The sequence below is a fragment of the Orycteropus afer genome, unplaced genomic scaffold (genome assembly GCF_000298275.1).
Source record: "Orycteropus afer afer isolate SDZICR_OR568_19922 unplaced genomic scaffold, OryAfe1.0 scaffold00194, whole genome shotgun sequence".
NCBI lineage: Eukaryota > Metazoa > Chordata > Mammalia > Tubulidentata > Orycteropodidae > Orycteropus > Orycteropus afer.
In genome coordinates, this window is record NW_006921781.1 from 5,624,329 (window position 1) to 5,638,213 (window position 13,885).

The 13,885-nt window shown below is 43.0% G+C and overlaps 1 protein-coding gene across 1 annotated transcript in view; it reads left to right on the forward strand.

Annotated features, from left to right (window-relative positions):
* Positions 1-13,885, forward strand: part of ENOX1 (ecto-NOX disulfide-thiol exchanger 1) — a 365,674-nt gene that overhangs the window by 108,682 nt on the left and 243,107 nt on the right. The window contains exons 3-5 of the mRNA XM_007947826.2: positions 3,231-3,404; positions 5,579-5,785; positions 10,283-10,516. Of these exons, the coding sequence (XP_007946017.1) occupies positions 3,231-3,404; positions 5,579-5,785; positions 10,283-10,516 (615 nt within the window). The remainder of the gene's footprint in view (positions 1-3,230; positions 3,405-5,578; positions 5,786-10,282; positions 10,517-13,885) is intronic.

Here is a 13,885-nt window from a genome sequence, read left to right on the forward strand (position 1 = left end):
AGCAATAAACTTACATACAGCAGGAGCAGTTACATTTAAAAAAAAAAAAAAAAAGCATAAGCCTTCCTTACTTCTTTCTCACAAATACGGAGTCTCACATCCTTTGAGATTTAACATAATTTAAGTGTTAATTTCTTCCTAAGCTCTTTTCAAGCTACTGCACTCACCATGCAGAATTCATTAAACCTCATAGTCTCTTCATATTGATGTCTCAGAAAAAGCCAAATAACTCTAGCTGTATATTAAACTATTTTGCTCAAGAGCAGGGTCTTTTGTCCCTATTTCTGAAGATATATTTATTTATTTGCCCTTCTGAGAGAACAGTAGGTTACAACTAAGAAAGAATGAAAGTACCAGGCTTCTCCTCTCATTTGTGGGAAACATCTGCTTATTATAATTCACAGGGCTTCCAGTTCAGGGTTTGCAGTCCTGAGTCATTTCAGCCTTAAATCATCCTGAGTTGGCAAACAATAGTGAGGACCAGGCCAGAAAAGAAACAGACAAATCAATCCTATGTATGGAATGAGATTAAATAAAAACACATGCATACCAATAATCCCATTGCCAATACTTCTATTTCTAACACTTTCACCTTGGAAGCCAGTATGCGCTTTCAATGATGCCAGTGTTGCAAACTATTCTATTCTGGACCTTCTTTAGAACTGGCATCTGGATTACCAGAAGGAGAAATCTTGATTTTTTTTTTTTTTTTGAAGGTGGAGTAAATTTTTGGAGGTAGTGGCATGTACAAAGTGAAATATCAAGTTGGGTAGAAACTTTGCAATAGTCAGAAGAGGAGTCTCTAACTACAGACTGGAGCCTGCATTCTAACACTGACCCTTGCCACCTATTAGCATTTTGATGTGGACAACTTTACTTCATTATTTTGGATTCAGTTTCTTGATATGTAAAATGGGGATAATACCTTTGAAACTTTATATAAAGTTGAGTTGAATACCCAGGGTTTGAGTCTTGCCTCTGTCACTTCCAAACTTTTATGGCTTTTGTATGCCACTTTGTTTTGAGCAATCATTTTGAACACAGAATCCAAGAGGGAATGTCCCAAGGGATAATCCAGTCAGACAATCCCATGTTACAAAGGAAAAAACTAAGAATGAATAAAGAATAATTATAGACTAAGTACCCAGATTGTCACAGTGGCTGCTTTAAAAAGTGAATGTTTATTTTACATTTATGAGTTTTTGTTTGTCTGTTAAATAACTCATTTTACTGAAGGAAGTAATCAACTCTGACCTGTTATCACATTAAATATGTTTTCTAATAAATGAGAGGGAGCTCTGGTAGCATAGTGCCTAAGGCACTTGACTGCTAACCAGAAGGCTGGCGGTTCAAACTCACCAGCCACTCCTCGGAAGGAAGGTCGGGCAATCTACTTCCATAGTGATACTGCCTCGGAAACTTAAGGAGGGGTTGCTATGAGTCAGGGTTGACTCGATGGCACATAACAACAACAACGACAATAAATGGGACAGCAGTCTACTTGGGGACCCAGTTTGGGATCACACTGCTTATTCTGACAACCCAGAAGAGTTGGGTTGTCCAAGGTAGCTGGAGCACAGAAACTTTCTACCGGGCCTTCTGCATCCTCTGGGGTTTCTTAATAAGCAAAAGGTGTAGCTCTCATTTCTTCTGTCTCTGGGCTTATCCAACCTTCCAGCACAAGTAAACAAGAGTGAGACTATCCACAGGCATAAGCCCCAGGCTGTAGGTCAAAGTCTAAAATGGAGGGTGAGGGATAAAGGGAGAATGGGGGAGACCTAGAATGAGGAAGGAGAAAAGAATAGGAAAGTATAGGAGGGAATTTTCACCTTGGAACATAGTAGGGAGTCACCATGGCTACTTCCTGTGGCATCTGTGCTACTGTTTGTCCACCTGGGAACATTATCACACACCAGTGAGAGGATCTATTTTCTGCAAAGAGAAAAGCTCATAGAAGAATGATCTCCCTGTAGCTACTCTTAGGAACTCAGTGAAGGATTTTAACAGCCCTGGTGACACATGGTTAAATGTTGTACTATAACATGAAGGTTGGTGGTTTGAACCCAGTGAGCCGCTCCGAGGGAGAAAGGTCACGGTGACCTGCCCCTAGAAAGATTACAGCTAAGAAAGCCCTGTGGGGCAGTTCTGCCCTGTCACATGGGCTCATGTGAGGCACAATTGAGTTGACAGCACCTAACAACAGCGGCTCTTGGGAAAGTCTTACTGCGACCTCTGTATCACTTATGAAATTACTAGCTTTGTAATCACACCAAATAATTCAGTGTGTATAGTCAAAAAGCCATCCTTTTTCACTCCTTCCATTTTTGAGTTTTTATGCAGGACATACAGATTTCAAAAAGGTGGTTCAATTATTTGTTGATTGAATTATAGGAAGAAAGTATGATTATCCACTACAATTCAGGAATGTATAGAGCTAATTTTATGGCTGCATATATCTAATCCAACCATGGTAATTATTCTTTGTTTTTTTTCTTCCCCCCTGGAGAGAACAGGTTAGACAGGACCAGAATGCCTCATTATAAAGTATGCACATATAAATTGAACTCTCCCGGATCTAGGTCACTTGGGTAAGAAGGTTCTTTTGATAGAAATAGGTTGATAGATTCACAGGGCACTTCAGTGTTAAGTGATATTCTGTTTCCCACATTCTGGGTTATAAGGCAGTGTAAACAACACACTGATGTCAAGAAACAGAAAATTGTATGCATCACAATAGCACAAAGGAGGCCTGGTGGTGCTGGTGGTTAAAATGCTGGGCTATAACAAAGGTAGCAGTTCAAACCCACCAGCTGCTCTGCAGGATGAGGCAGTCTGCTTCCATAAAGATTTACAGCCTTAGAAACCTTATGGGGCAGTTCTACTCTGTCCTATAGGGTTACTATGAGTCAGATCAACTCAGTGGCAGTGGTGGCTTATAATAGCACAGCTTCACGGTACATGGTTTTATACTTTACTATGCAGTGTTCTGTTCTGCCATGTTCATATTTTAAGTAATATCATTTCCTTTATGTGCAGTTTTAGGTTCATCTTTTATTTTCTCTTTACCCTTCTGGAATAGCTTCCTATAATGCCACATCTTATGCCAAGAGAAATTTCTGAAAAATAGAAAGCATAAAGTCAAATTAATCTTTACAGAAGAATAGGAAAAACAACAACAACAAATTGATTTAAGATCCTTCACCCAAGATGTTCTCTTGTGTGCTTTACAGACTCCATCTGTGTACCAGGCTTTGATCCAAGCCTCAACATGATGACTGGAATCACCCCCATTAACCCAATGATACCAGGCCTGGGGCTGGTCCCACCCCCGCCGCCAACAGAAGTGGCTGTCGTCAAAGAAATCATCCACTGCAAAAGCTGCACTCTTTTCCCTCAAAATCCAAGTAAGTGACACCTGTAAGAAACATTTATATATTATTTCAAATACCTTTAAAATGAAAAAAGGAAGAAAAGAATAGTGTTGTGTTTATTTTCAGATGTGACTCTCAAATTCTCCCACATAGAAAGATGGAGTGTGGATGTCGTTCTACAGAAGGCCTTAATCAGAGCAAATACATGGAAACCTGGTCTGTGTGTCTGTTCAGGTGCTGAATCGACACAGTGAAGCCAGGACATGTGATTGCAGATATATATCCACCACTAAGAATCTTTTCATCCATTAAAGTCCAACATTTGCTGCTGAATATGGTGTGAAATATATAAACACATCCATCCATCTTCACCAATGTGGGAGAAAAACTCTGAAATGTGTTTTGCTAGATGGAAAATTGAATTAATTTAGCTGTTAGCAATTTTGGGGGGAGCCTGCATCTCAGACTTTCTGAACCAAATTGCATTTGGTTGAAGGAAATGTACATTTGATGAGGTAAATGGGCCAGACTTTTTTTTTTTTTTTTTAATTTAGCCTCAGATACTAAGTTTATGGGCTTAAATAACTGGAGATTTTTCTTTTTTATTCACATTAATCAGTGTTACCTATTTTAAGTGGACTTTTCACAAGATTGCTTTAGCAATCTACATATAAACTAGGTAAAATGTTGTGACAGTATAAAGTTTATCTCTTTCTACAACCTCTTCCAAATTTGCTCATTTAAATGTGAATAAAAAAAAAAAAAAGTGTTTTTTTTGTTGTTTTTTTATCCCCAGGCAGTGTTTCTCAGCCAGCCGAGTCCTATGCATGCTATTAGGTTATGCTTTCTGTGTTCTGCCTTACCACTCTGCTATCTGGCTACAAGACAAAGCAGATAACAAGCTGAGGTTTTTCATCATATTGTCATTTCATCATGTTTTGTACTTTGTGAAGTTTTTTTTTTTTCCCCTCTCTCCATTTGCTGGGCTTCGGTATTATAAAGGAGAAATGAAATTATGCTAACATTTGCTTTATCTTTGTTCATGGACAAGCATAGTCACTCCGTGTAGAAATGAACATAGAAAATAAAGGTTGGGAGGAGGAGGAAGAGGAATATTTTTTCCCTTTCTCTCTTTTTTCCTTTTTTTAATTTTTTTATTGCAATTTGGGTGAAAGCTTCCAGAACAAATTGGTACTCCATTTAACAATCCAAATGCAATGTTTTGTTACATTTACTGCAATCCCTACACTGTAACAGCATTCTTCCTACTTCTTCACTATACCCACCCCTTCCCTTCATTCTTCCTTCCTATTCCTTTTCACCTTCCTATCTCTATCCTTGGGCAAATGCTGCCCTCTTGATCCTATATGCATGATTGTTCTAATGAGTGCATATCCTCCTAGTGTTACTGTTCACCTTATAGGCCTGTCTGTCATTCGGCTGAAAGTTAAGTCATGGGGCTTAAGTTCAGTTTCAGCTTGAAAGGTATCTAAGGGCTGCCTTCCACTCTTTGGATATTAGAGCGAGTGTATGGAGTCTGTCATACTGGTCTTCATCAGACTAGTAAACCTGGTCTTTTTTATGATTTTGAGTTTTGTTCCACGTTTCCCCTACTCTTTATGAGAGCTCTTATTGTATGTAATTCCTTTCAGAGTGGTCAGCAGTGGTAGATGGGCACCATCTAGTTCTTCTGGTCTCATGATCATGGAGGCTGGGGTTCATGTGCTCTGTTAGTCCTTTGGACTAATGTTTTCTGTGTAAAATGTAAAACGTCACTCTTCTTTGATGGGGAGTGGCCAATAGTTGTACCTTAGATGGCCCCTCACAAGCTTTTAAGACCCCAGTCACTACTCACCAAAGCAGGATATAAAATATTGTCTTTGTGAACCATGGTATACCAAATGGCCTTAGGACCCTGAGGCTATGGTTGTTAGCCTCTATACCCAGTGCCTCATTCCCTCGAGGTGCTTGGTTATGAGCAAAATGTTTTCATAACTTTGAGGGGAGAGGAGACAAGACAGCCAAAGAGAAAAGTAAGTTGATGTATAAATGTACCCTTATGTAGTCTGGAAAAGTTGCTCTACAAGCTTTATTTTCGCCAAGTAAACCAGAAAAAGAAAAGAAAAGAAGAAGAAGAGAGATCATGAGAGAGAAAGCAAATAAATAAAAGGAAAAAAACCCCTGTGTTTTGTTGTTGATATTATTAGGTCTTCCACCTCCTTCCACAAGAGAACGACCTCCTGGGTGTAAGACTGTGTTTGTTGGAGGATTACCAGAAAACGCTACTGAGGAAATTATTCAAGAAGTCTTTGAGCAGTGTGGTGATATCACAGCCATTCGGAAAAGCAAGAAGAATTTTTGTCACATTCGCTTTGCAGAGGAATTCATGGTTGATAAAGCCATTTACCTTTCTGGTACTTTGCATTACATAAGGGGTTTCTAAGCATTTTGTTGTATTTTGTGATGTTAATAGGAGCTTACTCCCTTTTGCCTTAATGCACAATGAAGTCCTCAGAGTTAGTGGTTGGCAAAAGAGGAATTCTGCATTTTCCCTTGGCTGCCAGAAGCTCTGTGTTAAGTCTGTGGATTTACCTTGCCACAGGCACAATTTTCCACCATCCAGTCCTCAGGAATTCCATCTAGTTTCTAATTAATGTTCTCAAGTGCTTATTAGATGAAAAGCAATATTATGAGTACTGAGGGCCATTATTATTATTGGATGTAATCCTCTGGGGGAATGAAGTACTCTCTCAGAATAATTTCAGCTTTTCAGAAGTGGATTCCATTGCTAGACACCAGGGTACCAAAGCAAGATCAGTTCCCTTAAGAAAGTAGTCTGTGGGCCCTGAGGTAAGGCCTGATCAAGTTGCCCATTTGATCATGCCTTACACTTGGTAAAACCTGCCCCATGATCCCTGCTTCTTGAGTGCCAGTTTTTACAGGAGTATCTTAACAGATGTAAAAATTAGGCCAAATGCTGCCTTCCACTCTTTGGGTGTTAGAGCGAGTGTATGGAGTCTGTCAGCAAGGCCTTTGCCAAATCTAAGAATTAGGAGACTGCTATTGGCATGGCTACCAGCCATTTCTCAGAAGGAAGATGGGGTAATCTACTTCCTTGGTGATACTGCCTCGGAAACCCAAGGAGGGGTCGCTATGAGTCGGGTCCGACTCGATGGCAAACAACAAAACAAAAACAATTGACATGCAGCTTTAGAAGGATGTGTTTTTAGATTCAACTCATTACCATTCCTACACACACACTCCATCACATTTTTCAGACCATCATTCTTTGCTCATTACCCTCCTATTCCTGAGGCAAAGCTAATGGGAAAAGGTGGGGAAACGATAGGAGAAAAAATAAAAAGTACATCTGAACACTGCTGCCAGGTTTTACTTCACATCCACAGTCAGCCCCTATTGCCATGGAATTCTATTGCAAACCCCAGAAGCCTTGAGGTTATTCCAACACCTGAGCTAGAGATGATATGCAGAACTTTAAAACTCTTACACTAACAAGGATTTACCTAGTGGGAGGGGGAAAAGGAGATGGAAAACAAAGCATAGAGCAAGAACATTATACAATGCACAAACACCTTGTCTTACCTTCATTTATTCCTGAACTGTAGTATCCAAACTGTCTATTAGAAAATTGGGTTATTTTATTATTATTATTATTATTTTCTGATTGACCTGACTCTGGGCTTCACATGCCTTGGACAAGACATTTAACCTCTTTCAGAGCCTCTGTTTTCTCATCTACAAAATAAAGATCATACCAGTACCTACCTCCTGGGTTATTGTGAGGAATAAATGGAATAATGGATAGTTTACAGTACTTAGCAAAAGCCAAACTCGCTACCATTGAGTCGATTTCCACTCGTAGCAACCCCCATTGGGTTTCCCAGGCTGTAAAGCTTTCTAGAAGTAGAGTGCCCCATCTTCCTCATGGAGCAGCTGGTAGGTTTGAACTGCTGGCTCACCTTCTGATTAACAGCCAAATGCCTTATCCACTACCCTACCAGAGCTCCTTAAGTGCTGAGCAGAGCACCTTCAAAATAGGAGCCATTCAGTAACTATTGCTTTTAGCACAAATATCCTGCTGACCGTAAAGAAGGACTGATTCTCATTTCTCAGGAACCCTGCTCTGGGGACCTGGGTTCTAATCAGGGATCTGCTATAAAAACTAGTATTTTACCTCACCTGATGAAATGAGAGGGAGCTCAGAGTTAGAGTAGATGAAAAGCACCTTTCAACATGAACTTAACACATTTAGACCCAGTCAGAAAACTCTAAAAGACATTGCCAAAGATAAACAGTTCCACATTAGACATTTTGAAGTATTCTTTTATTTGTGCCTTGATGCTGCATTTTCGCAGCCCTGACCCTGGTCTTAAGGAGCTCTGGTGGTATAGTAGTGCCTAAGGCATTTGTCTGCTAACCAGAAGGCTGGCGGTTCAAACCCACCAACCACTCCATGGAAGGAAGACTGAGCAACCTATTCCGTAAAGATTTACCACCTCGACAACCCAAAGGGGGTTGACATGAATTGGAATCGACTCGATGGCAGTGAGTTTGGTTTTAGTTTGGAGCCCTGGTCCTGCTCCTGCCAGTAGCATCAGTGGTTACTTCTTGATTTGCTCCTTTGCACTGAAGAAGGGACCAGCAAATGCCTGGCCTCTGCCTCCCTGCCTGGGCTCAGCCTAGGCCGCCCTGTGGAGCATCTGTCCCGGGCAGCTCTGAAAGGCTGATTAATTGGGAGGCAGGCAGGAAGGAAGGCTGCCCCTCCTGTGCCTGAGTTCCTGCAAGCCTAAGCCCAGCTGTGAGGCCTGTCTAATTTTAGGACGCGTTCACATTTGAAGACCAAGCTAATTTTAGACAGCCTCATCAGGGTCTCTTTTAAAGGCCTTAATGATGATGTTTCGGTGAAAGAGAAGGGTGCCTTTGGAACCAGAAACGTTTGAAAAGTGAGCTGGTGGGCAAGAGCAGGGGCAAGTTGCTTGGCCGGTTGGGACAGCTGGCCAGTGTGAGTAGCCCTGCCTGCTCAGCTGTTGTGCACACGTCTCCATGGCCTGCCGATTGCTGCGTTTCCATGGCCCACAACCAAGACATCTTGCTTTAGCATTAATTCTGCTCATCTTTGATTGGATGTTTGTCTTGTTGGTAGGTATTGTTATGTCTTCCCATTTTTAAAATCACACAGCTGAAACTGTAGGAATGAGAAGGGTTCTGTGGCATAGCAGGAATCAGATGTGAGATTGGTATCTTATTTGTAAGTTTCAAAGGTGTGAAGTGCCCTACTGGGGAGAAGCCAGACTCTCTAGAGGTTTTCAGCTGAGTTTTAACCCAAAATGCTAAGATAATCCATTGAAATCTGCCATGAGATCTTGAACATCAGCGCAGGGCAGCCTACAATCCTGCAGTGGTATCTCATTTGCAAGGCCCCTGCACAGCAGAAGTGCTCCCTTTGCCATCTTTCCTGACAGACCCTGACAGCCTGGTTCCTGCTGGGACCTGAATTTATGTTTTTAAAATCTAAGCACCCCAAGCTGAAGAGAGCAACCTCAAAGCCAGCTCATTCATTTGAAGTTTGGCTAGTTGGCTGGCAGGCGCCAGTCCTGTTTGTATTGATTTCTAAGATCAAGTTTCTACTTATAATCTTTATAAGTTGGGTAGCTCACAGTCAGTCCCCCAAAGACCCCCCCAAGCCCGTTTTCCCTCTAGCTCTGGGCACCTGTGCGGGGCTCCCGTAGCTTTCAAAGATTGCGTGGACAATTTATACAGAGCCATGTGCCAGATAATCGGCTGCAGGGCTATAAGGAAGGCAGTGGTGAGACCTCTTGATTGAAGGTAAAATATTCTCCTGTGTGCCCCCAGAGGATAAGTGGAAATAAAACAGCATTGCAAAATTGCCTTTGTAATTGTGGCTTTTGCAGCAGCCAAGTGAGAGCTGAGCAGCAGCACTTTCTAGCTGAATGAAAGGATCGCCTGTGAGTGAGGCATCGTGGAATTTACTTTGCAGATCTTTTTAAATACCACAGATATTCTTCATTTACTGCCACTCCACCTCTTTCTAAAAAGAATTTAAGAGCCCTTATGCTAAAGAGTGGGAGCTGTGGTGATATGGTGCCTAAGGCATTTGACTGCTAACCAGAAGGCTGGCAGCTCAAATTCACCAGCCACTCCTCAGAAGGAAGGTTGGGCAGTCTGCTTCCTTAGTGATACTGCCTCTGAAACACAAGGAGAGGTCGCTAGGAGTCGGGTCCCACTCAACAGCAGTGAGTCTATGCTAAACACTCACTGCAAGTTTAAAATCAATGCCATAAAAGGGGGGGGGGGGGAAGGCCAGATTTGATTCTGAGCTTCCTGGAAGCCAGAGGGAAGAAGGAATTTTGGTAAGTGTCATAGTTCTTGACATCATCCACTGTTGTTTACAGCAGTTTAGAAGATTCTGGGTAGGTGACCCTCAAACACCGCCCGAAAGGCTTGTTTGTCCCAAAACCTGTGATAGGTTTACCCTAGCAGTGCTTCAGGAGACCCTGGGTGGTGTGAATGGTTAACACAACTTAGCTGCTAACTGGAAGGTTGGAGGTTCAAGTTCACCCAGAGGTACCTCACAAGACAGGCCTGGCAGTCTCCTTCCTAAAATTCAGCCATTGAAACGCCTGTAGAGTACTAGTTCTGCTCTAACACCCAGCGGGTGGACATGCTTTGGAGCCAACTCCACAGCAGTAGCACTAGCCACGCTGTAGAATTAATAGGGAGAAGGATAACTGCATTTGTGATGAGGAAGAATGTCTGCTGTCCGTTCTGAGGGCCATGAAGTCAGTGAGTGCTCACCTAGGTGTGCCTTAAGGGACAGGAACAAAATGTGATGTCAGAATCTTTTGTGATCAACTTTCGGTTGGTTTCAGGTTACAGGATGCGATTAGGGTCTAGCACAGACAAAAAGGATTCTGGTCGCCTCCACGTGGACTTTGCCCAGGCCAGGGACGACTTCTACGAATGGGAGTGCAAGCAGCGGATGCGCGCCCGGGAGGAGCGGCACCGGCGCAAGCTGGAGGAGGACCGACTGCGGCCGCCCTCCCCGCCGGCCATCATGCACTACTCGGAGCACGAGGCCGCCCTGCTGGCCGAGAAGCTGAAAGGTATGAGGCGACTCGTGCTGGTGATTGTTCTCTAGGGTTGGCCGTGGCCAGCTAAACGAGAAGCACGGGGATCCCCACGCACCGGAGCCCTGTGTGTTTCTCACATGAGCCAGCGTCCCCTAGAAGCAGCAGAAACCTAAGGAACCAAACACCATTCAGCTTGGGACAGGGCCCTTCTGCTTTCCCACACTCTCACCTGTGTTTCCGACCTGTGCTGCTACTCAACATAAATCATAGCATAAAGGGACAGAGGGTAGGAGACACATACCCAAAAGTAGGCTATTGTCTTCTGGCCTGGTGTTTGATGGGCCAGGCAGGCCTACTCCTAGGAGTGGGCAGTTCTCAGTGTTCTTCAATCAAGTAGCTGCAGTTGGTTGAACTCATGTGTGTCAGAATAGAACTGTACATTACAGGGTTTTCAGAGGCTGATCTTTTGGAAGTAAATCAACAGAACAGGTGCTTCTGGGTGGACCTGAAATTCCAGCCTCTCAGTTAATAGCTGAGAACTGTAACCATTCACATCACTCGGGGTTTTAAGAACTCTATAAAGAGTTTGCAGCTATGCCACACTCTTCATCAAGCCTTACTTAACAATATCAAATGTATAAGAATCCACCTAGGATATATGGAATATAGAAATGTAGACTTGGAGTTCTGTTTCCACAGATGGAATTGAGGGGACACTTCTAACATCCATGTTGTTGTGTTGTTATGTACCGTAGAGGCGGACCCGACTCACAGCGACCCCTCCTTGGATTTCCGAGGCAGTATCACTGTGGAAGTAGATTGCCCCATCTTCCTTCTGAGGAGTGGCTGGTGGGTTTGATCCTCCAGCCTTCTGGTTAGCAGTCAAATGCCTTAGACACTATGCTACCAGAGCTCCCCTAACATCCATAGGATACTTAATAATAGAAGAAACTGGATTTCATTCCTTCAAATGTTTGTTGAACCTCTCATCCACGTTTGATGTTGTGGAAGATAGAGATGGATGTGGAATTTAGTACCTGCCCCAGTGATGAAGGGGGGAGAAGCCACATTTTGAAGTTAGGATGACATGTGTATAAATTCAGTTGTGTTCCTGACTGAAGTTGTGCAACCTGAATAACATCTGTGTGTTTTACAGGCAAATGATGCCACACTAACCCTGAGGTTATTGGGTGCTTTGAGGATTAAAATGGGAGAAAGCCCCAGTCATAGTTGCTGACTGCGTGCAGTTATCTGCAAGTAAACAGCTAACTATCATGCAAGGCTGAATGGCATGATAGTCAACCCAGGTTTGAGCAACCTCCTCTGGAAACAGGGAAAATTGTAACTAATGTTGATGAGGGAGCTCTGATAGCATAGTGCCTAAGGCACTTGACTGCTAACCAGAAGGCTGGTGGTTCAAACCCACCAGCCACTCCTTGAAAGGAAGACGGGGCAATCTACTTCCTTAGTGAATCTGCCTTGGAAACCCAAGGAGGGGTCGTTATGAGTCGGGTCCAACTGGACGGCACACAACAACAACGTTGATGAAGATGTCAAGAAAATCATCACAGAGAAGGAAGAATTTTAATTTTTCAGGATACACAGGATTTTTCCAGGAGAGAAGAGTGTAAGGAGCACAAAGGAGCATTCTAATCAGAGGCCTGAGCTTTAGGAGCACAGACCCAGAAGCTGGGAAGTATCCAACACGAGCCGAGAAAGGCTAACTGTCTGCTCTCATGAGTGAGCGAGCTGCGTGGAAGTGTCTAGAGCTGGGTGGAGCTGCAGAAGCAGGCTGGGTCAGAGGCAGGGCCGGACAGCTGCTGCATTGTTTGGGTTTTGTTCCAACTGAAGTGGGGAAATTGTTAAAGGTTTCTGATGAGAGGAGAAATGTGATTGATCCTGTAAGTGTCTGAGGCTGCATTACTGGCAGCATGTAATGTGTATTGGATGTTTTCACTAATAGAAATATATGAAAAGCTGACCCAAGTCTATTTTAGGAAGATACCCTGCTGCCATCAAGTTGATTCTGACCTATAACGATCCACATTGGGTTTCCAAGGCTGCAAATCTTTATGGAAGTAGATTGCCTTATCTTCTTCCTGTAGAGGAGCTTGTGGGTTTGAACCACCATCCTTCTGGTGAGCAACCAAATGCCTTACCTACTATGCCACCAGACCGCCTTTAGGAAGATAAAAAGTTGATATTCTATGCTTTAAAAATAAAACCCTGTACTTCCAGTCCTTACCCTCTGTTGGGGGCTTGGGAACCCCTATTGTGGTTAATGTTAGTTGCCCTTACATTGGCTCTGACCCATGGTCACCCCTGTGTGCAGAGTAAAACTGCTCCATAGGGTTTTCAAAGCTGTGACTTTTCAGGAGCAGATCACCAGGCCTTTCTTCTGAGGTACCTCCAGGTGAGTTCAGACTGCCAACTTTGAGGCTAGTAGTCTACTGCTTAGCCATTTGTACCACCCAGGGACTCATTGAGGACCCCTAACCAGGCCCAATTGCAAACTGAAATGACCCCATCCTAACCTGGACTACTTCTTGATGATGCCATTCTGAGAAAGGATTTCTTATAGGGGTAAATAGGAGGTCTGGTGGCTAGTGCCTAAGACATTTGACTACTAACCATAGGTTGTGACTGTCCCTTTAATAAAAAGTACTTACAGTGTATGCACAAATATCACCTCACTTTTCCATTCAGCCTAGAGACCATAAGGAGCAGCTTGAATGAAAAATCAGCCAAGCTCTCAACCAGGAATTTTGATTGGAACAAGTATTGTTCCTTGTATTCAGTGCATTGTGTGGTACCAGTTTCTGATCTACATAGCTAAAACTGTACTCAATCATGTCCACACCCAGGAATGACAGAATCTAGCACCTTGATCCCATGACCTCATGGAGGACCTTTATGACAGTTTGACATCTACACATTATTTTAAGAAGCCAGCTCAGAAGTGGAGTGCACATAAGAACTACATGGCACTTGCCTTTCCTGTTAGAGGACAGCAGATTGGGATGTCAATTTGGGAAAGCAATTTGCAAGCCTTGCCATTTCAAAAATATATATTTATATAGATGAGTATAATTTGCAGAATTCAGAAACGGTTCCTTTGCCAAGTACTGTGTGATCCCTTGAGGAGAGAACAGATTGGAAATTTTAATAGATGGCAGTTACAGTAGAATGAACTAGCTAGGGATACATCTTAGGCAAGAGTCAGGTAATATCAAGCTTGACAATTTCAACCCAAGCACAGAGTTTGGAATATAAACAGGATTTAATTGCTTAGGAAATTGGCAGCCTCACGAAGAGGAAATCCACTCTGCACTCCCTATAACGCTGCAGAGCCAGACAGGAGGAGCCACGGAAACTCTTTCCCTGAAGATGAGTTCATTGATA